The sequence below is a fragment of the Strix aluco genome, chromosome 24 (genome assembly GCF_031877795.1).
Source record: "Strix aluco isolate bStrAlu1 chromosome 24, bStrAlu1.hap1, whole genome shotgun sequence".
Classification (NCBI taxonomy): Eukaryota; Metazoa; Chordata; class Aves; order Strigiformes; family Strigidae; genus Strix; species Strix aluco.
Genome location: NC_133954.1, coordinates 8,137,000 through 8,164,802, shown reverse-complemented (window position 1 = coordinate 8,164,802; position 27,803 = coordinate 8,137,000). Strand labels below are relative to the sequence as shown.

General features: G+C 45.0%; 1 protein-coding gene across 2 annotated transcripts in view; it reads right to left on the bottom strand.

The window, feature by feature from the left end:
• Positions 1-21,129, bottom strand: part of SKAP1 (src kinase associated phosphoprotein 1) — a 156,908-nt gene extending 135,779 nt beyond the window's left edge. Inside the window, exons 1-3 of one of the 2 annotated variants that reach the window (XM_074849158.1) lie at positions 21,040-21,129; positions 14,722-14,827; positions 3,376-3,401 (exon numbers count right to left, since the gene is read on the bottom strand). In XM_074849158.1, the coding sequence (XP_074705259.1) occupies positions 3,376-3,401; positions 14,722-14,827; positions 21,040-21,073 (166 nt within the window). In that variant the 5' untranslated portion in view covers positions 21,074-21,129. Of the gene's footprint in view, positions 1-3,350; positions 3,402-14,721; positions 14,828-21,039 lie in introns of both variants that reach the window. The other variant, XM_074849159.1, reaches the window with a different exon arrangement.
• Positions 21,130-27,803: the final 6,674 nt, after the last annotated feature.

Here is a 27,803-nt window from a genome sequence, read left to right as displayed (position 1 = left end):
CTGGATGTATCTGTCGATGCTCTGGAACGTTAAGTACATTTCTTGAGCCTCAGTTTTCCCAGATTTCATAAATGGGAACAACTATCCTCTCTGTCACATGTTTTGACTACTCATGAATATTTTAAGGAACTCTACTATTCAGCAAATATGCATGCAGCACTTCAGAGAAAATCATTTGGGATGAATTTTTGATGGAAAAACAAAAGTGTTATCGTAAGCTCAATTAAAATAAATCTGGTTTTATTCACCTAGTTGGGGTTGTTTCCTTCAAAATAAAGTAAAAAGTTCGTGCCTACAACTGCATCCACTCTGAGGTTTTTTAGTGTGAACGAGTACGTGGAAGTTGAGTTCTCCGTGCAATGCCATGCTAAGGAGACACCCACCCAATGGGAAGGCCCAGGAACCCCCCAGGAGCATTTGGAGGGCCAGTTCTGGGGCAGAGCCCCATTTTCTCCATCTGCAAAGGTCCGTGTCGTCAAACAGAGTGTTACAGAGCAACTTGTGCTCCTGAGTATCTCAAAGTACTGTATAGCCATCAATAACTTCATCTAACTCGCTGCTACCAGTGGCCATATGCCTTTTTACACTTGCCCATCTTTGCATGCCGTTTGGGAATGGAGAAGCCAGAACACACCGGTGACAATAATTTAGTGCAAAGTCCTATTCCAGCAAAGCCAAACATCCAGCCCTGACCCACAGCTCTGATTTAGCCACACATGCACCTTTTTCTTCTTTAATCCTTCCTCTCGCATTGCTTCCTGTCCTTCCATTCTCTTCCCAAATGTTCATCTCTCTCCTCCCGTTTCCCTCTCCTGCTATTTAATGCTGGATTTCCTTGCAGTACCCCAGAATGGCCTGTCGCCGCTCCCTCAGACCATTCGTTTCTTCTAAACCAAAGCTGTTGCAGACCATTTTCCCTGTGCTGAATTGTGAGAAGAGACAGAAACAGGAGAAAAGAACTTGGGGGAGGGCTACAACTGACCCAGGTCTTCTCTAGATTTTCTTTGCCAACTTTCCTTAACTCTCTTTCTGCAAAGGGGAGGTTGCTGCAAGACAGAAAGGGCATGCATGTGTAAAATATATTAAGTGTATAAAATGCTTCACATAGGCAAGTCAGCCCTCTTCCAAGAGGAAATGAGTCACCCTGGGGCTCTGTTCAAAGAGCACCTAAAGAAAAAGGCAAAAATAATTTGCAGCTACACACTACAGTCAACAACATTGCTTGGTGCGTACGAATTGGGCACAGCAACTCATCCTGCAAATCTTACGCTCTCTTCACTTACATCTTTCTGAAACTACACTCGTCTACCCAACTTGTCCTCAAGACCTGCGCTCCTGTTTCATACAAATTTCTGCTTGCTGGGAAATATCAAGACCGATTCTATTAGCTTCAGCCAATACTGGAAACCAACAGGTTGGAATAGCTGGAATCACTGAGGTTTTGGGCTTCAGAGGGATTTCAGCATGGCTCCGAGTTCAAGATGTGGTCACAAGTTGTGCTTACCCCCTCTAGAAAAGCTGTTTTCTAGGAATTACAGAGAAAACCCCAACCCTTCTTAGAAGCCACCTTTTCCTTTGCCACTTGTTATTTAAAAGCATTGGCAGTGCCACTAAGCGGCTAATTTGTACCTGGTTTTTTTCAGTCCTCTTATCAATATGTCCAGGCACATGAGATTTATTTTTTTTCTTTAAAACCAAGCCCCACATCCTAGTTCTCTGGTTCTTTTCCATTCAACACGCACCAAGTTCTCATCACCACCTCTCCTTCCCCCAGCAAGGTGTCATAAGCTGGAGTTGAGGCTCTCAAGCCCATGTTTTCACTCCCAAGTTGTCCTGTTTCCTTAGCACTTTTTTTCCCCAAGTAGCATTAGTTCCCACATAAGGACACATTTGGAGATAACCTACATACCTGAGGACCCAAACACTTGCACAGTAATTCCTAGCAGACATTTAAGCAAGCTCAGCAATTCATTTACAAATCTCTACACAGTTCTACAAACCAATCTTCTTAATATTACTTAGGCTTCCAACTCTATAAAAGAATAAAGATTATTTCAAAAGAACAAAAGCATCCCTCCTCCGCCCTTTAAATTGTATGAACTTTCAAAATTTAAAAAAAAAAAATCTAATTTTGAGCCCTTTTATGTGTTCTAATCCTCTCTCGCTCTTTTTTTTTTTTAATTTTGAACACAGCTGTCTGTTGTACTTTCTCAAATGATGCCAGATGCTGGGTTCATCAACCAAACGCATGAAAACAATGGTTTGAAAGCAATTAGAAGCACCGAGGCTGCACCGAGGCTCATATTAAAATGTGATAACACTGTTCTAGTGGGAATTGCAATGCTGCTGCATTTCTGACATTTCTGTGCTGCCAGACAGACAGGATGTGCTGGAAGTGGGCCCTGATCGAGGAGGTAACATACTGGAATTTATTCCTGGAGTAAATGAAGGATTAGCTGAGTTGGAACACTCACAAGGATTTTTATTATGACCCCAGCTCCCATCTTGTTTGAACAGTGGCAGATCCTTCTGTCCGTGCTCACGTATCACAACCATCTTTTAAGGGAGAAGGACGAACCCACCGAACCATGTGCCTTGGCTGCAGCCCGGTTGCACCCAGTGCTCCAAATGAGGAATCAGAGCCGAGCTCCACCGATCCGATACGGAGTCAGAGGAGCTCCAGGTCAGCTCCGAGCAAATACATATCCATCAATTGCCCCAAATACGCAGAAGTATCCACTGACACGGCTTGTGACCTGCCGGCACCCTGGAAAGTTTAAATCATCCCTCCCATTATTGCACAAATGAAGATCCATGTCACAATCAGAATCTCCCAGCTTGTTAACAGACATAACAAGAGATGGTCACGGTCCTGAAAAATTTACAGCCTGACCGTTTTCTACACCTGAAGGTTGGTTCAGTTTCAAGTTCGGGTTAACGTGAAGCAATGAGACTGGAGGAAACTTGCTGAAGGTTACCCAACAGTCTTTGCTCCCGCGTCAATGGCCCATGGGAATATACTGCCTTTCTGAACTTCAAGCCTTTCTGGAGACAGAAGTTTTGCAGAAAAATTTCCTGGGCTTGTCCAAGACAATACGCTTACGTCAGCACCATACAGTTTTGTGTTATTTGCTCTCAAGGGTAAGGAGAAATGGACTTCTGCTGCTAAGAATACTAACCCCAACTCCTCCTATAGCCCTCACCACAGCTTTGCCCCTCTCCACCCCTAAGAACTGCCACACAGAGCTATATATTCAGTTTAAGCTCTTCTCTTTGTTGACTTTGCATAGAAAACACCACACACATCCAGCCCTTCCCTATTCCCAAAGCTCATAGCAGCGAGAACTCACCCCTCCTTCCCTGGCTTGTACTCACCCCGGGGCAGAAATTCCAAGTGGTACCTAAAAGACAATAAAAAAAAGAAAAAAAACAGACATAAGCATATATTATTTTCTTAATGATTTGTTCCAGCCTGATGAGTAAGTGACAGATGGGAAAATTATGCCAGAGTGCTGCCAGGAACCCAGCGAATGGTCAACGCACGTTTTGTACAAGAAGCTTCAGGAGGAATTGCGAGTCCTACAGACAAACCTCCTTCACATCTCCTCCTCTTGAAAAGTTCCAAAGGCTCCCAACTTCCTTCCATTAGAACACGTCTCTCTCCAAACGCAAAGGTTTACACGACTTTTGCTTTGCAGCCTTAATTAAAGGCCTTTAAAGGTCCCTTCCACCCCAAACTATTCTACAATTCTGTTCTAGGACTCTTAACCTCATCTCACACTTTCTCTTCCAACAGCAGCATTGCAGAGGGCAATATGCACACTGCCCACTTCTGGCCATGGCAAAAAAGAAATCCTCCATGATTTCTTCATCTCTTACACCTTGAGTGCATCTTGGGTTGATATCCGAGTCATTTTAATAAGGGAACAGCACTGGAAACAGATCAAGGATTGGGGATAAACCACGAAGTGACCCATTCACAGGTAACAAAGGGTTGGTCTATAGGCATTAGTGGCAAGAATCCAGTATGTAAAAATCCAATCAATTTGTTTCCTCATTAAAAGCTTTCATGAAGAAAATGATTTAACACAAACATTCAAGCTACTGACACAGATTAATTAGAAAACAACAACAGAATTCTGATTAGGGCCATAATATTTATTTGTTTGCTTTGGACAAAAAAAATAAAAAATGTGCACAGACAGAAGAAACTTTCCTGGGAGAATGGGCTCAGTGATAAATAACAGTTGTATTATATTGGAAAGAGCCACACCACTGTGCTTTGTAGCAAGAAAGGGCTGCAAATTTCTCTGGGCCTTTGGTCGCTCTTGGCAGTGGTCCCCCATTTTTACAACGAGCTCTTTCCTATCCATCCTGCAGCAGCTACATCTTATCTCTCAAGCCCAGAGAAGTGACACCACCTGCCCAAGGTCAGCAGAACCGTAACAGCACCCCCATCCTTTTGTCTCCAGTCAGCATTAACTGTTCCTCCACATTTGCTTTGAGAATCCAAACATTATTCAATATTATTCAACATTCGATGTGAGAAACATTATTCAATATTATTCAACATTCGATGTGAGAAACGTCTCTTCCCTGGGCTCAGCCTCTGCTCTGCGAGAGGGACCTGTGTTCTCCCGACCCCCCAAGTCCAGCATCCCTCAGAGTTGAAATACTTTTGTCTCCTGAACAGACAACGCCTGCGAGACAAGGACAGCAAAATCACTTCTTGTTTTGTGAACTTTTGTCTCTTGTGCTTGAGAGACTGTCCTAATCTCCCCTGAACATGTTTTAGTGATAACATTTACTGCACCAGGACCAAAATGATTTTCTGTCACTTCTAATTCCAGTTCAATAAAAGTATAAGAGCTTTGTTTCTAACCTCTGTCATTTTTAATACAGTAAAATGGTTTAAAAAAAATGTAAAATTGAGTTCCATTTCCTACTGGACCAGCAAGCCCATGTTAGCTTCACCCTGATCAAATTTAAGGTGGGGGGGAAATACCAAAAAGATGCTTTGCTTTTTCTTTTTTTTTTTTTTAGCATAAGGAAACAGTCAAAAATTCTAATCTCATCAGATCAGGATGTGTCTTTAATCTCATGCTTTGATCATTTTCACTCTGGAAAGGCTTAAGCAGAGAATGAAAGTTTAAAATTTAATCGGGAGTGGGGGGAAGATGGTCTTGTTCTTTAGGGAAGATGAAAGAGTAATGATCTAATTCCTTCATCTGCCACCGACTGCATGAAAATCTTGAATAAATTACTTATCTTGAGAGTTTAAGAGGCACCCACATACGATGCCACGGTATTTTCAGTATGTTCAGTTATAGGATTTCTTTCTTCCCCCCGATGTTTTGTACATGTCTGGGAGGGTGGGGGAAGGGATGACTTTCAGCATCTGTTTCCCCCAATGCTTCCTGCAGGTAACTTCAACCTCAGTTAATCAGCGAGTTATGTTTTCACCATTTTCAGAGACGGCCAGAATATTCTTTTTCTGTTCCTGCATTACCCAAGAAACACAATTATTTGGGCAAAATGCCCATTTTTACCCCAATAACCTAGGTAGCAAATAGGGCTAGTTCAAGTGTATCTATAGCCCTAAGTCACATGCGTGCTTACAGATTCAGAAGAAAGCAGAGGAGGAGGAACTCAGCTGGCAGAAGCAGGTTAGTCAGCTTGGGCCATTCTCCAACGTACAGAGCTTGAGGCCAATTCTGATTTTTGTTCCCAATTAAGACAGTACTGACAAGCACGTTATGCTTTTAACACTGTGGGTAACAGGCAGTTACACAACGTTTCATTCTCTAGCTTTGCTGGAGGTTTACCCTGAAAGTTATAGTTCAATAATTTCTCACGGCGAATAATTATAAGAAAAAGTAATTGCTCCATACACATCCCCCCTTGAGCCAGACAGTATAAGTCAGAAACCAGAACCTGCATCTTTATTTTGGAGGTTATTTTCCTTGGGATCAGTTTGACATTTTCACCCTTAATAAACAATTCTTAGATCTCACAAACCCCAAGAGTAAAAGCTTCTCATTCATTTCTTTAACCGGAAAGTTTGGGAATAGGTGATATATTTGGTTATATCTTAACTGTTCCTGTTAAGCACTTGATTTAAAAAGCTCCCATCCACCAGCTGCGGGTGGAATCCCCCAAGAAGAGAAGCAGTTAAGGCAAAGCATAGAAAAGTTTTCAACCAAATAGGAAGGTCCAATTTACATCAGACCTTAAGAAAGTGGAGGGAGACAAGGAACACTCTTGTCAAATCATTAACTAAGCTTCAGCAAAACGAACTCAAAGGAATCTATCGAGATTTTTGATGCAATAAAGTGAGGAACTAACCCAAAAATATCTGATTTCCATTACAAAGCCAGAGAACGAGTGTTGCACTGCCAATAGTGTAACAAAAGACATCCTATAAGCATTTCCTCCGCAGGGTTTGCAACGAACCACCCACCTCTCTCACCTCATCGGTGCATTTTTCAGGCCAGACAGGAAGAAGCCACAGATTTGTTCTGTTCAACACACAAACTGTTTCTCATGATCGTATAGCCTTTGAAGTTAAGCACTCAACAAGCAAACATCAGAGGGGCTCGCTTTTCTGGAAATGTTTATGTTCTTTGCTCCTGAAAAACATACAGATCCCAGTTCTAATTCATCAGCCTCCTAATAGCAATGTTTCCAGCCGGACCAAATCAAAACTGCAACTCAACTGTGTTAGCAGACCTCAAAGGGTGAATTACCATGAGAAAGAGTAGAAGAAAATGCTGTTGTCACACTGAAAGGGGAAACTGAGTCACAGAGCAGGCAGGTTTGTCAGAAAGCCTTGTTCCCAACAGGAACCCACTGTCCCTACAGTCTTGAGCCAGAACTAACAGTCTGTAAGGACCAGAGCCTTCTGCTGGCTCCCAGAGCCAGGACTTGGTCTTCAGAAGTGAAAGATGCTTCCAGGACACACGAGGACCTTGATCACAGGTCTTATGCTTGTACTGATTTATAGCAGAAGCAAGATTGGAAGCAACCCAAGACTATCAGTTAGGCACTTGTGAGGCTTGAAAATAAGTTCTGCAAATCCTACCCTTCCCAGCTGTGCTATGATGGATTCACCTTCAAGAGAGGAGAGTTTGGTTTCCATAGCTCTCTTACTCAAATGCAGTCACCTGAGGACAGTGATGCTTCCAGGTCTGACCAAGCAGGACTGCCAGTAAAGAAGTTACTTCAGCACTCTTATCACCTCAGCAGCAGTGTTTAAGCCAGGAAAACCCAGAGATATCCCCTCTTGTTCCAAAAGGAAGGACAGAATAAGCCCTGAAATACGCAAGGATGAAATTCCCCCCGGGTCAGTATTATTCCTGCTGCACTAGATCAGAGTCATAGAATGGTTTGGGTGGGAAGGGACCTTAAAGATCATCCAGTCCCACCCCCCTGCCACAGGCAGGGACACCTTCCACTAGCCCAGGTTGCCTAAAGCCCCGTCCAACCTGGCCTTGAACCCTCCCAGGGAGGGGGCAGCCACAGCTCCTCTGGGCAACTTGTGCCAGGGCCTCACCACCCTCACAGGGAAGAGTTTCTACCTTAGATCTAATCTAAATCTCCCCTCTTTCAGTTTAAGACCATTACCCCTCATCCTATCCCTACACCCCCCTGATCAAGAGTCCCTCCCCCCTTTCCTGTAGCCCCTTTCAGTCCTGGGAGGCTGCTCTAAGGTCTCCCCGGAGCCTTCTCTTCTCCAGCTGAACCCCCCAACTCTCTCAGCCTGTCCTCACAGGGGGGTGCTCCAGCCCCCCGAGCATCTTCGTGGCCTCCTCTGGCCCCGCTCGAGCAGGTCTGTGTCCATGGGGACACGTGGGTCCATGTCTGGGTGTCCCCAGAGCTGGACCCAGCACTGCAGGGGGGTCTCCTGAGAGCAGAGGGGGATAATCCCCCCCTCGCCCTGCTGCCCACACTGCTCTGGATGCAGCCCAGCACACGGTTGGGCTTTGATTTGCCCTTTGGTATGAGCACAGGAGTTGTGTTTTCTTGGAGCACCAAGATAATTTGGTTTTATTCCTACATTTCCAACCTTTACACAAAACTCAAGCATCAGATCTACCCCAGGCCTCTAGTTCTCTGTTTCATAGCGGGGGGGGGGGGGTCACAAATTCCATCAGCGCACAGAAATCCAGGAAAATACGTGATTAACACACCCCCTCCTCCCATCCACAATTTGAGTTTCTGAGCAGCATCCACTGCTCACAGCAAATCCCAGAGCTGAAGGAGTCTAACCAGATCCATTTGGGGCTAGAAGCAAAAATTGTTGTCTGAAATCTTATGGTCTGTGTTATGCAGGGGGTCAACCTTGATGGTTATAATGGTCTCTTTGCAGCTCTAAAGTCTGTAAAAGTCTAAACCCCACTTTCCTCTCAGACTCAATTTCAGCAGGAACCATAAAATAAAGTCAGGTTTCAATCAAATTTCCTGTATTTTCCTGTCCAATTAAGAACACTAATATCACCACAGATGTTATTAAATTAGATATTTCAAGACAGTCTAATTTGTTCGGTGCACAGCATTCATTGGTTTTTAATGCTGGCAAAAAAAAAAATTTAAATCAATGCTGTACAAGATTTCAAGCAGAAAAAAGGATGAAAATGGGATTGGGGAGCTCACCATTAGCAAAGTCGGTTACAAACCACTTCAAATGCATTTCTCAGTTAAATGTTACAGAAGCAGCAGCAGCAGCTATGCAAAGACTCTGGTTACACAATTTCAATCATTTACAGTCCTCAGGTTTCAGTTTAACAATGCATTCACAAGGAAATGGATGGGGAAACAGGGGTAATTTTATCAGCTGGAATGGAAAATGATGCAAATTACTGAAAGGAGACGAACCCAGAAGGCACCAAACTGCATTACTGGCAGAGTGAATGGCCACATTCTCCCCAGGTATAAAAGCAGGTAGAATATGATAACAGCTGAATTGAATTTGTGCCCCTGCCATGCCATGTATTAACACAGGAGAATTCCTTCCTCAGCACTCCCCAAAAGGGGGGAGCGGAGAAAAAAAATCCCCTACCAAGATTACAAAATAAATTGGGAACATCCTAACAGAAACTTTACCAGACTTTAAAAAGAAATAATCACCACAGTCAGTATTAAACTTGACTGTTGAAAACTAAAGGAATGCCTGTGCTCACACACACCCAGGCGCAGATGTACTGGTGCAGGGTGGTGAGAGGCTTCAGATCTCCATTAACACCAGCTGGTCCAGCACACACTTGTGTCCCCACCCTGGGCAGGACCCCATCCCCTCTGTACGAAGGAAAAAAAAAAAACAACAACTTGAGGAGCTCATTTTTAGGATAGAAAATGCAAATCCCAAAACCGCTAAGTAGTTCTGAAGTGACAGGGACTCGCTTTTATTTTTTGCAGAACAAATCTGTATTTAATGGCCAAAGTAAGTGTGAATGAAATCCTGCTCAGCAAGATCGTTTCCTTGCTGAGCAAATAAATTTCAGCTCTCTGAAGAACATGAAGGAGGAGAACAGCACTTCGCCTAATTAAGGACAATGTGGTGGGGCTATAGTCCAGCCCTGGCATTAATGTGCTGAGCTCAATTATCTGCCCATCAGGTCACACTCTTAAATTCCTTTTTATCTCTGTATCACATGTTATTCAGCATAATGAGTTTAATATCAGTAGGAATTACAGGCAGTGCATTTACACTAATGAAGCAAAATTACCCTGAAATTGCATTTTCTTTAATTTCAATCTTAAAACTTTAAAATAAGGTTGAAAATTGAAGTAATAAATGTAGTTAATACAGTTAGGAGGTTATTAAAACAGGCCAAACACACTGCTTTAGACAAAATTTTGGATGTATTTTCATTAATGAATCTTTTACAATCCTACTGTAATACCTTGCCACAGAAAGGATTGAGTTCAACCCAATAATGAGGCTGAAGTTCCCCTGGTGTTGAAGCCTCTACACCTGTAAACCAATAAAAACCAGTAGCTTATTGGTTTGTGACAGCCTGCATGAACCACACGCTACAACAGCTCGCTGAGATTTGTAGCACAACCTCAAGGATGCCCAAACCAGAGGCAGTCACGCTGTGTTGTCTTTACCCTTACACTTCCATTTGGGGTCAAACCATCCTGTTTCAGCTCAAGTAGCAAGCGCAGGATTTCTTATTGACATTAACACTGTTGGGGCCAGAAGTGGCAAAGCACCCAGCAGGAACTGGGTGATGGTGTTACCCAAGTTTGCTCCCCAAAAATAAGTATTTCTGCAACTCTGATTGAAACAGAGTATGGAAACACACACCCCGGCACTGGGAGCATCTCTGACCCCCTCTGTATTTTGCACTAAGCGTGAGCAATTTCTAAGCTCAGAGGCTGTATTTAATTCTTCTGAACTTCAATGTTATGAACAAGGCTCAGGGTGGCAGAGCCCAGGCTCTGGTTGAAGAGGCAGGACAGCCATGGTGTTTCACTACAGAATTAGACATTTAAACCTCACCCCAGACTTAAGAGACCTAAATCACTTGACCAGGCAAGGACCACACATCTGCTGTCCAGGCTGGGATTCCAAACACGCTGCCAGCCACAGCACTCTCGCATCTGTGACACTGCACACAGATATCAGTGTGAAACACGGAAATTGTGGAGGTCTGAGAAAGACCTTGACTTCTGCAGGGTCTCCTTAGCAGGCCAGGACATCACCTGGAGATGTCCAATATGTGAGAAGTTTCACTGCAGAGTTGAAAGACCACATGCAGTTTTCCTCACCGATAGCACAGTATTAGCGTTGGGAATATTGCCATAAAAACTTTAAGGAGCGTTAGACGAGGCAGTAAGATGAGGTTTGGGGCTTGTTATCCAGGGGTGAAGAGCCTGGTCTACGCTGGAGCTCCTGCTGCTGGTAGGAATGTCAGAAAACGGGCCTGTGTATTAGTTCTGAGCAGCAGGACTGGGCCTCTGGTTTACGCCATTGGTTTCGTCACAGCGGAGCAAATTAAAGGTAGTTTCTGTGTCTATTTTGGATTTCCTAGTGGGTGTATGTGAGAAACTCAACATTAATTAAACCCCTTTCTCTTCATTTCTGCTTTGATATACAGCAGATCTGCCTCGCTCTCCTTTTAGCACTATTACATTTCACCTCAGGGGGAAAAAAAAAAATACTAAGAATTTGTTTCCATCAATGCAAACTTGCCTTCCAACAGGGAGTTTAAATGACTAGCTGACTCCAAGGAGATGAAGGAACTATTTATCTCCATATTTTTAAATAAATCCCATTCTCCCCATCTCACCCCCTGCCATTGTAACTGCTCTAGAAATGTCGAAATGCTGAGGTGAGGTCATTTAACAGCAAGAAGACTTTTTTTTTGGTTACTGATCTTGCCAAAGGACAAGAATGGGCTTGTGTTCCTGAGCGGAGTCATGTATCCGATTCATCCCAGGTGTCGGACATCTGCTGCTAGCTCTGCAGCCGGCTTTGTTAGGACACAAGAAACAGCAGTGATGTTCCCAAGAAACAACTTGAAACAAACCCTCAGCACCAACGGAACTAAAACAGAAGCAACTGACAACCTTCGGGGTTTCTGAGAGACAAGCAAAACTGTCTCGGCACCACATCCTCCCCCTACCCTCCCCCAAACCAAAGCTGCTTTTTAAGCAAGTTTTACCCAATACAAACACTTTGTTTTTCTGTTCAGGAGTGGAGCAGAGTCTCCAGCCTACAGTCAGGACACAGGTAACTGTACATGCTACTGTGCTGTGAGATCCTCATCCCTCACACAGATAATTCCTGGGGACTGAGGCTCCGGTTGTGTTCTGTGGCTTGTTTTCCTGGATGCCATGCAAAGCAATCAGGGAAAGCAATTAAAAAAAAAGATGCTATCAACAAAGCCAAAGAGATTATTAGGAAAAAAAATGCCAGGCCAGGATTTACTTATAAGGTATTAGAAAGTGGGATAGGATCTGAGTTAGTAGGGAGAGGAAAAAAAAAAAAAGAGAGAAAGAAAAGAGAACTGTTTCAACACAACAGTGCACTTTAAATAACCAAATGAATTCTGAAAGTAAAACGGTACAGGGACTCATAACTCAGCCGTATGGTGACAGCCTCCCCACAGCCACCGCCTGCAACGCCTCTGACACGGCTCCTCGAGCAAAAATACCCCAGACTGCCTTGGAAAAAATTATAACCTGCAAACACAATCCACTCCCTACCTACCGCACTTCTTGCGGCGAGACGGGAACAATATATCCTCACAGGTAGCACATGTAGACATAAAACCCAACCACTTGTTCACATTATAGTCATCAGCAAACCTCCTGGTGGGGGAATGTTATGAGGCCACGGGGAGAGCAGCGATATAAAGACCTGACGGCCAAGTTACAGGAACAGTTATTGAGACTGGCTCAGGATAATCATACTAGATGAAGCTCTTCCCTTTCAGAGACGCATGTGTCTCTCCCCAGTAGTTGAGCAGTTTACTTATGTCCATTATGAACCCAAATAACGAAACCCTACACTCTGTGTTGTGTTTCACCCCGCAGAGGTGAAACACGGAGAGCAGGGCTGCTCGGGGGAGGCAGGCGCTTCCTGACGACGACGGCGGATGATTTCCTGAACACCCGCCACAAAAGCCACAGGAAGCTCCCCAAAGAGACAAACCCGCGCCTCATCCCCAAGAGCAAGACCTGCTTAGATCCTTTCAAATAAAAAGATACAGTCATCGTTACAGTAATCTCCCACCACAAATCATTGCATTAATGGCTCAGGTCAGAGCAAGGACATTTGTATACTGTTCTTCTCACCCTTTCCAAATGCCACCAGGCAATAAAGCACAAATAGGAAGTCACCAGTGCCCTGTAGTCTTTGCTCAAAGGTCTCACTTTCCCCTCCAGAAATCCCTGCAATTTATTTCAATAAGCAACAGGATGGAGGCCCACGTCTTAACCGGAGCATGCAGGAGGAATTTGCAGATCACCTCTCCTCCTGACACAAAGACTGCTTCATCAAATCTCCTCCTTTGAGAGACTTTGTTCTAAAAGGTTTATCCTGAATTGTATTCTTTGGCTGAGAAAGAGCTAAGGACCAAGGTTGAGTTCTGCATCACAGCATCAGTGTTTACCCCAGGACCCTGAAGGCAGCTCTTTCTTGAGCAAGTCACCAAAACCACACAGAACCTCTGGGAAGCCAGAGGTCCACAGGACGATGGTCACAGCAGCACTTTTTCCTGCTGCTCAAGCACTGTCCACAACAGCACGCAGACAGACCACTTACTTCCAGAAGCAAGATCAGTATTTCCAAGTTTGCCAAGTGCCTCACACATTTATCAAGTTCCAGGCGATTTTTAACTCATTAAATCAGACCTAGAGTTGGATTATATGAAGTTAAAGAGTTGTCGCTTTTAAAGTTGCATGTTCTCAGGACAGTTTTAAAAACGCTTGAGTTGATGACTGAATACTTCAGGTTCAGAATTGTGCTTACTTAACTCTCTCCATCCAAGATCAACACCTGCCAATGAGTGGGAATTTTTCAGAGAAACCATGCTAATCTGTTACAAACATCAAATCAAGCCCTTTCTTCTACAATATTACAGGACACTGCCACACACACACCATTCTTCCATTAGATATGCTACAGCCCCATTTTCCAAAGGCTTCCATCTTCTGCATTCAGCTTGTTTCAATTATTCAGGGCAACCCAGGCTGATAATTACACAGTCCCGAATTGCTGAGTAAAACTGATGCTTAATTAGCCAGCAGGAAAGATCGATTAAGATACAGCAGGGCATCTTGCAAAGTTCTTCAGTGGGACTGCGGGGAATAGAGTCTGGCTGTGCCCTTCCGAAGGATAAAATTCTCCACTTCTCAGGGACTCGACAGCAGTTTTATTTAAACTGGATGCTTAGATCAGTCAGCCACCCTGAGTTTTATTGTCAGGTCTTAACGTCAAGTGACACAACTCATATCTTATAACTAGAGCATTAACAGCAAGCTCTGGATCACGTTTCTAGCCAAAAATATAATGCAGCCGAGGCTGAAAGTTTTATGTAAGCCTCCAGCAACCTGTTTTCTATTTATGTTCCTCGATTTTCCCCTGGCACAGCAGAGCAACCTTTGTTTGCTTCACTCACTTATCCAAATGATGCAGCTCATGTTCTCATGCAGGATTTGAACAGTCCTGAGGACATGAGATTTTTGAACCTGGGTCAGACTTGAGCTTTAATTCAAGAAGTCCTCTTCATTCCTTTTTACTGTATCAAGGTCCAGGCAATACATATTTGAGTTCAGGAGCCACTTGTGAAATAGATACCTTCAGCATGAAGCCAGCAGCATGAATCTTTGCTCACTGTATTGATTTATCCACAAGCTTAAGTATCAAGTGATGGATTTTTTCCACAAAATGCTCTCTAGCACAAGGAAGAACAGGACAGGATCAGGGATCCACATGCAAAGAGCCGTACGGACGCAGCCCAGAGCATAGTTTTTTAGTTTGAAATGCAAAACAAATTCCAAACAAATGACGATTTGGCAGACAAGAATAAAACTGGTTAAATAGGTGAGTGTATAAACCAGCGTGCAGAGCACTCTCACATTATACCAAGCTCTGAATGGCCACTAACTTCCAAAGTCCGGGTCAATGTCCAGCTAAATACAGCATGTGGTACCCCAAGGCGTGACACTAGTCTGAAGCATTTTCATTAGAGTAATGCAGACAACACAAACCTGGCTTTGACTTGCTGGAAGCCAAAGAGAATTGCATCCCTCTGCTCCCTTGCTTTAGCACTCAAGTTCTCATTCTGCAGTCCGTCCGCCAGGTAGCCTTCAGCATCTGGGAAAGAGAATTACAGGTTAAAACTCACAGGCAGAGATACTCATCCTTGGCTAAGAAACCTGGACCTGGCTGTGCACTGGGACATCCTCGAGGCAGCGTACCAAGCAGTTTGATCTAGGACACAAGTCAGCTTGAAGACTTAATTTGGAGAAGTTAAGACATTGAAGTGATTGCGGATAGAAGAGGATCTAAATATTGCGTGAGATTACAGAGCTTCTCTCTAATTGCAATGGTGTAAGACAAGTAACTGCGAGGAAACCACAGAAGGAAGGGGAAGGTGGAGTAAAGTGTGGATAAGTCTGTTGGACCAAGTGCAATTCCACCTGCCTCTTTGCTGCCTCAAACCCTAAAGATTCGCTGCTGTGAAAGGCTTTTGGCATTAAGGACACAGAAGTGGTCATCCCATTCAGAGCAGGATCCAAAGCAGTTCTAAAGTGCCAGTGCATGATACTCACTGACACTTCAAGGAAACCCTAACCTGTGGTTTTCACAAGAATGATCTTCATAAAGGACAAGAACTGAAAAACAGGTTGGTTGTGCACTAGCCTACGTGCACTTGTATCACAACATGAGTTCTCCTGCAAGGTGGTCGCTGAAATACTACACCCTGTGCTTGCTCAACAGAGGCAGCTAGAAAGAAGTAAATACGGTATTCTCTCACCTGGAAACCACATCTATATGCAGAAATTTAACTTGAACTGGAAGAGAAAAGGATTAAGTGTCTTGTATTTGCATAAATATTTATGTTCTTTACAGAAACCTTAAAAATCTCACAGAAAACAAAACAGTTCTAATCACACCTGCTCTGTATAGGAGAATATCACCCTTGCACTTCAGCATTACTGCTAGTTTCCCCTAGCAGAGAAAAGATTGGCTTCAAACCTATGGTGTTGTACATCCACAGGCCTCTCCAACCTTTAACTCACACCCCATACTGTGACACTAATGTCAGTTTAATATCCTGCTTGCAAGACTTTCAGCTCCTTATGCTTCAGCTGCCAGTACAACAGCCAGCACTGTTTAGCACACCCCAGGAATCTGCACAGCTCCTTAAAAACAGCTCCTCCACCTGCAAGCACATCTCAAGATCAAAATGCCACAAGAGAAATTAATACCTTTTTCTGTTAAAGTCATGAGCCCTCATTTCTTTTTGTTGCCTGCTCATGAGACACTCAAGACAGGCTTAGAGCTTGGGGGGGGGGGGGAGTGTGTGGAGGGAAAAAAAAAAACACACACAAAAAGGAGCTCAAAGCAAAGAGCATAAGGAAAGATATGGAGGGGAACGAGGCTGATGCTTGGGCATCCCCCAGGGCCCTCTTCCCACCTCCTCTTCAGAGTGACAGAGGGGCAGGACCAGGGAGATGCAACTCTCACCACAGCAGCCTGGGAAGGAGAAGTGACTGCGGATCGTAACACCTGTCTCCATAACAGTCCAGTTCTCCTTTCTGGATTTATCCAGCTGAAAGCATCAGTTCCCATGGGAGCACCTACTAATAAGCACATTTCATCCAAATGCAGACTCCTCCAGGTCCTCACTAGCCCCTTCCTCTGTCTCCCTGCCTTTCCTCCTACCAGGAGGGCTCCTGACCCAAAGAGGAACCGGGTCTGAGCCAGCTGTGCCACACAACCTGCAGCCCCACACCGCAGCCACCGCTTCACAGCTGAGAAACGGAGCTTAAAGCCAGAACACAGCTCCGAGGTATCGAAGCATCCTAGCACAACCCCTCTGATGTGGGGATGCACAGTTGCCACATCTCAGCAGACGGGCAGTAACGCCAATCCACAGCATCGCTCCCAACCCCCCACCTACCTCCAGCAGTGGTTCTGGGAGCTCCAGGAGCACAGAGGTGTCAGGCCAAAAGGCCTATTGATATCAAGTTCACTGCTAGTAATTTAGCCCTAGGTGGCCTGCCTGGGATAAGACAAAGGCTTTGCTGGAGCAGCTGAGTGAAGCTTTTTAAATCCCAGGCCGATCTTCTAATCCTTAAGCTAAGTTTCATTTTCTGTACATCTCCATGCAATTTTAATTGTACATCCAAGATACAGTACCAGCTTATGACAGCCCTAATGATGCTGAGGCTTACATCACTTACAAATTACACAGAAAGTACCCAAGTACATATATCTAAGCCCAAAGGATATATCTTGCTCTGAGGAGCTTACTGCTTAAGAACAGATGAGGCTAAGGGGACAATTTATTATATACAAACCAGCATAAAAACAGCACAGTAGAAACGGGTCAGCAAGAGAAACCACGTAGAGGCTTTATTTCCACAGTGAAAGAACAAGAAAAACAAACTGCTCCCAGAACTTGTGCAAATATCAGTTGCATCTCTGTCATTTTTAAGCACAGATTAGCTCCATGAGTATGTGATTAGCTCTAATACGGTATTTACTTACTGGGATGTCAGCACAGATCAGCTGCTGGATAAGTTATAGTAGAACTAGGGTCACTTCTGCAAACCAGGCAGAGCCCCTTTCAGAGCCAGTCACTGTGTTTATAGCACCAGGAAATGAAAAAGAAAGCCTAACCATAAACTCTCAAAGTGGATCAGGAAGAGCAATATGTAAGCAGCTCTAGAGTAAATCACCCTAATGTTAGTTTTACTGCTTGTCAGTAACATTATATTCTTGATGTTTATAGATTGCTCTCTGCGATCCACTCTGAGAGTTTACAGGACTCTCCTTTTCATTTCCTGCAGCTAAAAAGGTAAGAGGGGAAAAAAAAATAGTTGAGATTTCATCAAGTGTTTCAGGGGAGTTTCTAGAGGCAATTGCAGTTATCCACTTTAATCCTGCAGGAGATGCGCAGCATCATAAGAATTGTGTCACAACCACTGAAGTCCGGGTAGTAAATAACCTTCTAATGGCAGCACTAAATTCTAGGAGTTAATCAGCACTCAATGAGCAGAGCTGAAAGGTATTAAGATGCCATGTGTATTCTCTCCATGCACATACACGCTCACTTTTTTTCTCTTTTCTACTCCTCTGCCATCAGAAGGCGGCCAGCAGAAATCCTACACTCCACATACAGAGGAATTAATCCCACAGAATCACAACATTTTAGTTATGCAAGATAACGCTGAGCCAACCAGTCTGCTCGAACACTTATTTGATGCTTCACACAATCTGTCCTGCAGTTTATCACCCCAGCTGGCTGGGAAAATTAATTTTAAAAGTTTAGGACACCTATCAACACAGAGAGTGCAGGTACCTTGAGCTTCCCTGAGACTATATTAATATATTTCCAGGATACATCCCAAGACAGCCAGGGATTTGGAAGGTTAGTTGTATCATCCCCTGTCCCACCTGTCAAAATAAAAGCCATGAACTATCACACCCAGTGCTCCTCGACTTTTCTGCGGGCTCAAGGAAAGGATGGTTTAATTGTGAAATATTTTTCAGATGTCCCTTCCTGCTTCTGCAGGGCTGAGTCAGAGAAAGCCTTGAGAATTGAAGCAATCTTCATCCATCCTCCTGCAATGGGCTGAGCGGGATGTTCTCCCCTAGGCAATGGACAATGGGGGAACTGAGAACAGTTTCCCAAATTTTCAGCTTCTAAGTCTCCACCCCAAATTCCCTGATATTTAGATTCCAGAGCTACTCATGATGCTGCATCAACACTGACTGTGGCTTAGGAGCCCTCACAAGACAGAGCATTTTATTGTTTATTTTTAAAACAGCATTGAGGCTGCTTGCTTTGCAATTAGCAGCTACCAGCTTTGTTATGCTGTGCAGGTGCAGTCACAGTCTCCCAGTGCAGCACCTGCTCTGTCCTTCCTCTTGCCCAAACTCCAGCAAGAAAACGGCTTTCCAGACCTACCATCTGAAACGAAGAGGATCAAGCAAGGCAGGTGAAGGGAAGATAATCAGGCTGCCAGCCTGCCTTTGCTTCTACAAAGAAAACCAGAACCCCTGGGTTTGTCAGAGATGTATCACATTTTTTAAAACCACTGTTTCAGCCTTCAGAACAAATTTGTGAAAAATAAACATGAAATACCCTTAAGCAAAAATAGCTGTAAAAGGGACCTGAGCCAGAAGTGAAACCCTGTGCAATTAACTGGCAACAAAGCGTTAATGAAACTTGGGTTGCTGATTTGCAAGGTGGAACTTAATTGTTGCAACCACAGCCACTCATAAACAGAAAATAATAAGTACTCATTAGTGCTGCAGGATTGCAATGTAGAGAGAATAGCCATATTGTGCTGGCTTTCAACCACGGCAACCTCAGAGATGTCTTACGTGATAAGAACACGTGATAACTGTGACTAGCAAGCCATTGACTACCTGCTTTTGTGCGTTATGTAAGCAGTCCTGCACTACAGACCAAACTTTAATATAAGGAAGCAGATGATATTGCCTGTACATCAGTACGTTTCCTCCTCTACTTGTGATTTTTATTTTAAATACAAGAATTCTTACAGTAACACAGTTTGCCAACACTGTAAAAGCTTAAGCTCCTTCATTTCCAGCCTGTGTAGCTAGAAACCTCCGCAGCCACTGGAAGGCCTCGAGACCTTATAGATTGTTAAGACACAGCAAGTTTGATACAGAGGTATGTGACATGCAATTAATCTCCATTCATAGCCTGCTATACCTGTCAGCAAATAAAGGCTGTGCTTTAGAAGGAGATCTGAAGCCTTCAATTAAAAACAGTCAGCTAACAAGAAAATAATCTAAGTTAAAGGAAGGTGGCAGGTGCAGAAATGAGTTGTTTACAAAAGTGTCAGCACTGAACAATAAAGTGCTGCATATCAAAAACGTGAAAGGGTGAACTTCACTGAAGCCCCCATGATTAAAAAACAGAGGAGAAAATTTACACCTACATCTGGAGGAAGACACAAAGCATTTGGAAGAAAGCTTTGACGGGCTTGGAGGCTGCACATGGTCGCTCTCTCTGACTGACAGATCCCAGGGCTGGAAGTTATCCCGCGTCTCAGCGGGGAAGGGGCGAGTGCTCTGGGCTGCCAGGAGCCATCGCAACAGGAAACAAAAGGTCACAAAGCCTTGCAGCAGCCAGGGCCAGCCCCAAACACAACTGCTCCAAGTGGGGAGCAGCAAGATGCCGACAACACCTTCCCCACCACCCAACCCACACCTGCAGTAGCAGGATGTGCCAGTACCACGTGCACGTGTTGTTCATCACGGGGCTGACACCGCTGCTCCAGCCCGCGGTGCTGCTGCAGCTTTATTTAGGGGCAGGTTGTAGTGTGGTTACCTCTACGTGGCACTTCTCTCGCCAAGCCTTTGCTTACCACACCACGGGGTCAGCAACGGCTGCAAAGGTCCGTCCAGAACTTTCTTATGAAGCATATTTCAAGAGAAGAGTTCAGCATGGTTTCTACTTGCCTGACCCACCACTTCACAAACGTGAGCTGTAACATCTCCACTCATTGAAGAGATCCATGAAAAAGAGCTTCAGAAGCCTCACACCCGCCATCTCACACACAGAAGTAAATGCTATCAGCTCTCAACACAGCTCATTCACTCCAAAGCAGAGACCTCAGGAGGTCACATTCAAAGTACCAAGCAGGATGGGGCTCGAAGCCAGCACTGCTCTCTCAGCTGTACCCCCATTTTCAGGGGGGTTGAAGCTTTCCTGAGGATGCAGCCCCAACCAAACGAGCTTGCTCACCACATCTCCAGCACGACATACAACACCTGCGTAACCTCTAAAGCCAGGAGACACCAACTATCACAGCCACAACAAAAGCCTTGTGAGAGGGCTCGCTGTAACACACAAGCTTCTTGTATCCTCTCCCTTGTCTCACCCTAGTGATGCTCACCAGTGGAGCCTCAATACTTAACAGAAAGCACTCAGTGGGGACATCTTCTGACCACCCCAGAAGAAATCCCTCAATCTTACATACACTCTCTTCCCCTTACACAGGCTCTGGAACCACCAAAGGGCTTCCCCACCCCTAATGCAGGCATGGACCCACCTGCCAACTCCGGAACAACAGGAGAACAGCCCCCAAAACACCAGGGCAGGCAGCCACATCCCCTGCACTCTCACTGGGTTTAGAGACAGGGAAGGCTTACATAAAGCTCAAAACCATCTGCCTTAGAGAAGTAGCTCCCACCATCCTTCCACTCATCTCTCTGGCTCAGCACAGTGAGGTGCAAAAAGCTTTTCAACTTCATCCCCTGCAACCACAACAGATTTCTCCCACGAAGCAGAAGATGAGCAAGGAGGAATTTGTGATTACCTTCCAGGAGCCTCTGAATCTCCTCTGGGATCATGATACCTGCCACCTTCCTTTCCACAAGAGTCAAACCTGCTGCTACTGCTCCTGTCCCTCGGGGGCAGGGAGGAAGAAAGCAAGGAGGGCGGAGACACCCCAAAAGAGGTAGGAGGAACCACTGAGCTCTGCTCAGATACCTCCTCCTCCTCCTCCTCCAGCCCCAGCCAGCTCAATCTATCGCCTTGTAGGCAACCAAGATGCCCAGCTCCCCTGGACACTGAGCACCTCCACACTCCTGAGAGCCCAAGCTCTAGCCAACAAGCTATAAAATATCTGATCCCACCCCAGAAATAGCCCAGCTGAACCTGGGCTCCTGCATCAGCATTTTAATCAGGTGGCACTTAGGCATGAGCCTTCTTCATTATCACCCAACTCAGGGCACCTGCTGCCAGAGCAGACCCCTGAGCTCTGCCTGGCCATTGATTTCACCTCCTGTGCCTGTTCCTAGCACAAGGGGAGTTGGGGATTGGATTTGTTCCAGGCAAAGGCAGGCTCCCTTCTCTAATGTGCAGGGGAAGGGAATGGTGCTTGGCTGTTCTGCAATAAAACTTCCCCTCTTCCTGCATCCTGCATAGGAAGGGGGCTAGATTGTAATAGCCATTCATATTTCTATGTCTTGCCCAGAGAAATAACAGGGTTGCGCACTTTAACTTGCTTTATGACAGGCAATAAATGCAAACTGCACTCTACAAAACAAAAATGGCATCGCATTAGATTAACCCACAGCCCTGCATCTGCTCCTCTTCTATATAAATGAATTAGCACAAGCTGACTGTGAGGATACAGCTATTATTTTTCATTCTTGCTTTCCCAAATTTTAGGCTCAATATTGACAAACATAAAGACAGTCATCTTTATCTGAAGCTCATCAATGATTCCAAGGACCAGTTTAAGATTTCCCATAGGTTAAGTGTACAGGATCCAGTCCTTTCTTTGCAATATCCCAGTATCAAACAAATATTTATTATTATAGCCCACAGAAAAGATTATTCTGAACATGCTTGCCACTTTTACTTTTCTGGTGTTTTATGCCTGACATGTAATCTTTAATTATATTTTCCCAACATAGCAAATGTTGGAGATGGCATGCAAGGATGCAATCCAGCTGTGTTGGCCACAGATAGAAAACCACAGAGCTTCACAAGAATTAGTGCTTGCTGCTGTCAGCAGCGGCACAGCACAGCTCCTGACAGTGGAGAGCCAGGCCTGTGGACTAAAGTGTATCATAATGTGATGAAGCAGGGCCACTCTGAACTCTCCAAGGAGGCCCCCTAAAACTGCTTCTCTTGCTGCTTTGCTGTCCTCCCACTCTGGGCAAGCCAGCCTGCCACAGTAATTATCACAAGCTGGCAAAGCACAATCTGGAGGGAAAAAGGAAAAAAAAAGTGTGCCTTGGGCTCCCAGCCTGCAAAGACCGAGATACACAAACACTTCATTACAGCCCCACTGAAGCCAGAGGGACAACGCCATGTCATGAGGCTGAGCATATTTCCAAATAATTGCAGAATCAGATTCTTACAGCTCTCTGGATGCATCACCTGGATGGAATAAAGTTGTTGGGCAGCAGGCCTTGGATGAAGGAAACTGGAGCACATTCCAGATTTGCCTCAAGCTTCTTGCTCGGTTTAGTCAAGGCAATCTGTGTGTTTCAGGCTCATCTCACGCATGTGATATAAGAGCTATACGGGCAAAGGCTGATATGGAAGAGATGGAAATACATGAGAGAGATTCTCCTCCATATGCTCTCTGCTGCTAACATGCTTTGTGACCCCCTTTCTGAGACAAGTGGGTGAAACAAGGGGAAAGACTGTTATGCTTTTAGTTATCGGTACAAAACAGATAAAGAACAGGTATAAAATGAAGCACCGTGCTTTGTGTTTTTTGGTTTGGGGTGTGTGCCTGTAATTCTAGTGCGTTGTCTCCATTGTAGACAGTGGAGTGAAAGGGGAAACGCTGCAAAGTTCCTTTGCGACGTTTTGGTTGAAATATGTATTTTTATGCATGGGGACAACACCTCAATAACTCACATATAAATAACCGTTGTCAAAAGGGATGACTTTAAAGGAGAAGTGAAGATACAATGACCACGACCATGTTTAGTGTGTGCAGCTGCTTTACCAGAGAAGTGACGTTGCACTGTCTTCTGTGGAGAGTCTCTCCGCGTGGCAACGCTGAAGTGGCAGCTGCCGTTTGGGGTTTAGTCACAAAGAAGAGAAGACAGTGTGTTTTCTCTCTTGCTTAGGGAGGCTCAATTGCTTTCCGGATCTGGGAAAAGAAACACACCACCACTTCTGATTTGTCACTTGGCTCTGCTCTGCACGCACACGTAATTTCAGAACAACCTGGAGACAGACCACGTCCTTACAGGTTTTCTACTCTGAGTTTCTGTCTTTGCCTCTTTACCTCGTGCTCCTCTGCGTGGGCTCGCCCACACTGACAACACCACCGCAGCGAGTTCTTGATTTTAGGACGACATGTACAAGAAATTGCTCTTCAGCAGACACAGAGGCCTTAAAGCACAGAAAATGTCACTGCAGGTCAGAGGGGAGGTTGCCTTGCTAGAAAGCATATACATCGCAGTAGTCTTCCCTATTACATCTCCTAGTCAGGTAGGGTTTCATGAGCCAGGATTTAGAAAATTGAGAGTCTCCTATGGGAGCAAAACATGGATCTCTGTTAGCTGCCTGAGGCTCCTGACACATTTGAGTGGTTCTGATTGCACGCAAGAATTGGTAGCGCGTGTAGGTGGATGTGTATGGTAGATGGATCTGTATATGTGTTCTCACCTAGAGGTGTTTAGGGATAAATATTTAAACACGTCTGTGTAGAAATCCTAGTCAGTTCATTACAGACTACAAATAAAAGCCGCTGCTTGCTGAGACTGACTAACTTTAAAAATGAGTTTATAAAGGAATGAACTAAGTCACTTAGACGGAAGAAACTGCCTTCAGATATGCCAGAAAGATCAATAAAACCTGATCAATGCAAATCTCAGAGGAAGAAATGTTCATGCAACTGCAAAGAAAAGGGTCATCTCACACGTTCTCTACATTTCTGTAGCTCATACAATAACCCGAAAGCATAGTATTGTAAAGAGTGAACTAGAAGATACCTGGTCAATAAGTCTTGCTCAAGAGTTAAACTGATTTACCACATTTAGGGTCTGGAGGAAATTTTTCCTCATGTCAAGATAGCAGTGACTTGTTTTGCAGGTGTGTTTTGTGGGTTTGCCTTCCTTTTCTGTCTTGGGTGTGATCACTGCTTAAGAGCATATGGGGATTTCACCCAACAAATTTCCTGCTCTTGCAGTGTTTACAGCGTCAGTAAAGCTCCAGATCTTTTCTGCTCAACTTCTGAGATGTGCTGCAGATGTGATTTTTGGTCTTTTGCTGCAGATCTTAAGGTTATCATACAGCACTGAAACTGCTTTCATGTGTGGAGGCTGATGCACCCTGGATGCTCTTGGACCACACATCCATCCCATGGTCCTGGCAGCTGGAAACAGGACCCAGCACCTAGAACGTTTCCCTCAGGCCCTACAGGAAGATTTTAAGACCAGGCTGACCGTGCAGCAGCTGTTGTTATTATTAAATCCATTTTACTGAGGAATACTGAGGCATAGAGCCTCAGCTGCCATGGAGACATAGGTGCTATTACCCAAAGCCAAGCCTTCCACTCAACCTTATGCAGCTGCAGATAAAGCCAGGCAGACTGATTTTCAGGCAAATGACCTTTTTTTTCCTTTTCTTTTTTTTTTTTTTTTTTGCCACTTTCATTTTTGAGTGTGTGAATAGGTTACAAATTTAGTTTCGTGGTCAGGTGGAAGGAGATGGGGGATTCTGGCAGTGACTGGCAACTTCCACTGCATCATTGTTATGTAGCATCAAGCTTTACGGGCTGTAGATGTAAAGCTGCCTCCCTACATGATAAAAGCCCCACCTTAATCATTTTAGGTCCCAAGTTCAGCAGACAGACTCTCTCCTAATGATATTCTGTTAAATGGACAAATTCCTTTGAAGGCTTGTCTTGCTTTGAAATCCAATTTCACAGGAAGCCAGATGCGATTGGGTGTAGCTATGGAAACAAAGCAGGGCAGCCTTAGAGGAGCTGAGGGATGCAAGGTAAAATGTGAGAGTCAGAGTCCTTTACTGCGCTGTCGGAAATATCAAAGGATCTGGAGAGGTTGGCAGGAGACGTGTCCCTGTTATGGGCTGTTCTGTGTGGCTGGGTACCAGCGCCTGTCAGTGGAGGTAAGCAGCCAGCTGTCCTGTCACCCAGCCTGAAGTGGAGCTGAACGCACAAAAAAACGGGGGGGTGCAGACTCACCAGTTCCCGTCTGCCCCCTCCCTGCTCCTCCAGCACATCAGGATCTCAGCCTTCCCCTCGCTGCCATTCGGAAAGGTTAACAACAAAAGGGTAACAAGGTTAAACCACAAAGCCCTGGCTGATAACAGCCCTTTCAAGCAGCTGCACTGAAATTAATCTGAAACTTCGAGTAATTAGATAAGATAAGGATGTGTGCATGCTTGTGCGGGCACACGCTGACCCTGGGACACCCATTCCACAAAGGAGGTGGAGGATCACAGGCTTCATTAAACTGGATCAGGTTATTTGTTCCCGTAGTCTGGTGCTGCAGCACTGAAAGTACATTTCCAGCCCCTTTATTCATCTTGCTCAATATCCCTGGATAGTGCACTGACTTGCCCTTTTGTCCTCTCTTCCCGGTACTGTAGCTCCTGCCAATTCAGAGCAGACTCTAATTCTTGCTTTTTCAGAGCAGATGCTAGTCCATCCATTTCTGTATCACAGCTCCTGCCATTCCAGGGCAAATTGTTGGGCCACTGGGTATCATTTGCTGCCTCTCACAGTGACCAACAACTCAGAAAAAAGGCAACTTTCCAATCTGGTAATGCACCTGACTGCTTGAATGATGTCTCCTGGTTTACTAATCAGCTATGCCATGCTAATGCTCTGCTGTAATCCCAGAGTTTACATGCTTATGTCATTTTCATTGTCCAACAGCTCATGTATCTTTTCGTGTGACTAAGTCATTCAGTTGAAGGTTGGTTACAATCCTCATAAAGCCTCTTTCATTTTTTAAAGCTAAGTGGTCTTTGGTTGTCTTCATAATTTGATTCTGCACCTCTGCTTCACAAGGGCTTGCACGTTACTGTTCATCGGTTTCTGGAGCCAAAGAGAAACAAAAATATGTCAGCAGCTCTGAGTTATGGTAAACAGATCTGGTCCCAAAGCCAAACTAAATGACTGGACCTTGCTCCTGGCTTAGACTGTCAGGCTCTGGATTCATTTACCTTCCCGACATGCTGCATTTTCTCTGCTGTGAAGGCTTCTCGGAAGCAAGCAGGTGTGTTGAGATGTATTTATTAGAGGATCTGTGAATGTATAGTAACTGTTTTTCATCACACCAACACATTAGTTACAGTAGGAGCCCACTGAAACGTTCCACTAGCACACATAAACCCCTGCAAGAGTTTATAGAATGACCGGACAAGATGAAGTATAGAAGAGAAACACAACATCTCAAAAGAAGACCCTGGGAAAACGAAGAGGAATGTTGGTGCCTGGGCCAGTGTTCAGGTTATCCAGGTCCACGCTGCCGTTGTCAACAGTAGCGCTTTGTGCACAGCACCCCAGAAACAGAAAGGCAGAGTCAGCAGTTCTTCGCTGAGAGGGAGGAAGGAAGCTCGGAGTCTTAACCCAGGAGTGGAGAGGCCCAGGTTTCCTCCCCTGCTTCATTCTTCCTGTGTAACACTTGACAGTATGTCAAGCTCAAGTTCAAGTACAGGCCTCAGTCCAGAGTCCAGATTCACATACCCTCGTCACATGGGTGGAAATCCTATGGACATGAGCCAGTGAAGACCAGGCACCCATTTATTTTTCATATGGCAAAAACATCCTCTCCCCTTCAGAGTGAATGGACTCCACTGGTCCTTCCACTCCTACATCTCCCGTGAGGAGGCGGTCTGTGGCAAGGAGGTCTGTCTCTGGGAGTACCCCCAGTGATCCGCAGGGTGGAGGTGGTCTGTGAGGTGACAACGTGGAGGAGGCATCTCCCAACAGCCTGTTCTCAGACACTTGTGGTCCTGAAGGTCGATGCAGGGCATGGATAACACCACTGGAATCCTAAACAGGACACAGCTCTGAGACAGCATTTCTACAGCCTCTGGCAAAAGCTGGCCAGGATCAGTGAGGGAAGGAGACTCTGTAAAGGGAAGGATTAGAAAGATAGGAAGCCAGGAATGAGCAGTGAGCTGAGCTCCTGTGGAGGCTGCCGTTCCTCAGGCTGACGGATGGGCTTCAGTTTAATGCAAAGGTGATATTGATCCCTTGCTGTTTGGCTACAATGTGTGATGGAGCTGCCCTCTGCCCTGTAGATGTGTTGTAGCACCTCTTCTCTTTCTCCCAATCCTCATCAAACTACTTTAATGACTCTTTTATTGACAACACTGAGTCTTAATGAGGAGGACTGCCACACACTTCATTAAGGCTGCAGAGGGGACACTTCCTATAAACAGCTAGGACCAAGGGCTGCTATCAAGGCTGAGGGAGAAGAATGGACTTGAGGGAGAATCCATAGTTCTCTAGAGGAGGGAGAGCTCCCTGTCTGCTCCTGAGAGAACAAAGATTTAGGACAAAAGTCCATACGATCTGAGAAGCAGCGGATTGAGGAAGAAGAGATCAGTCCTGGAGAGAAGTCTTGGTGGACA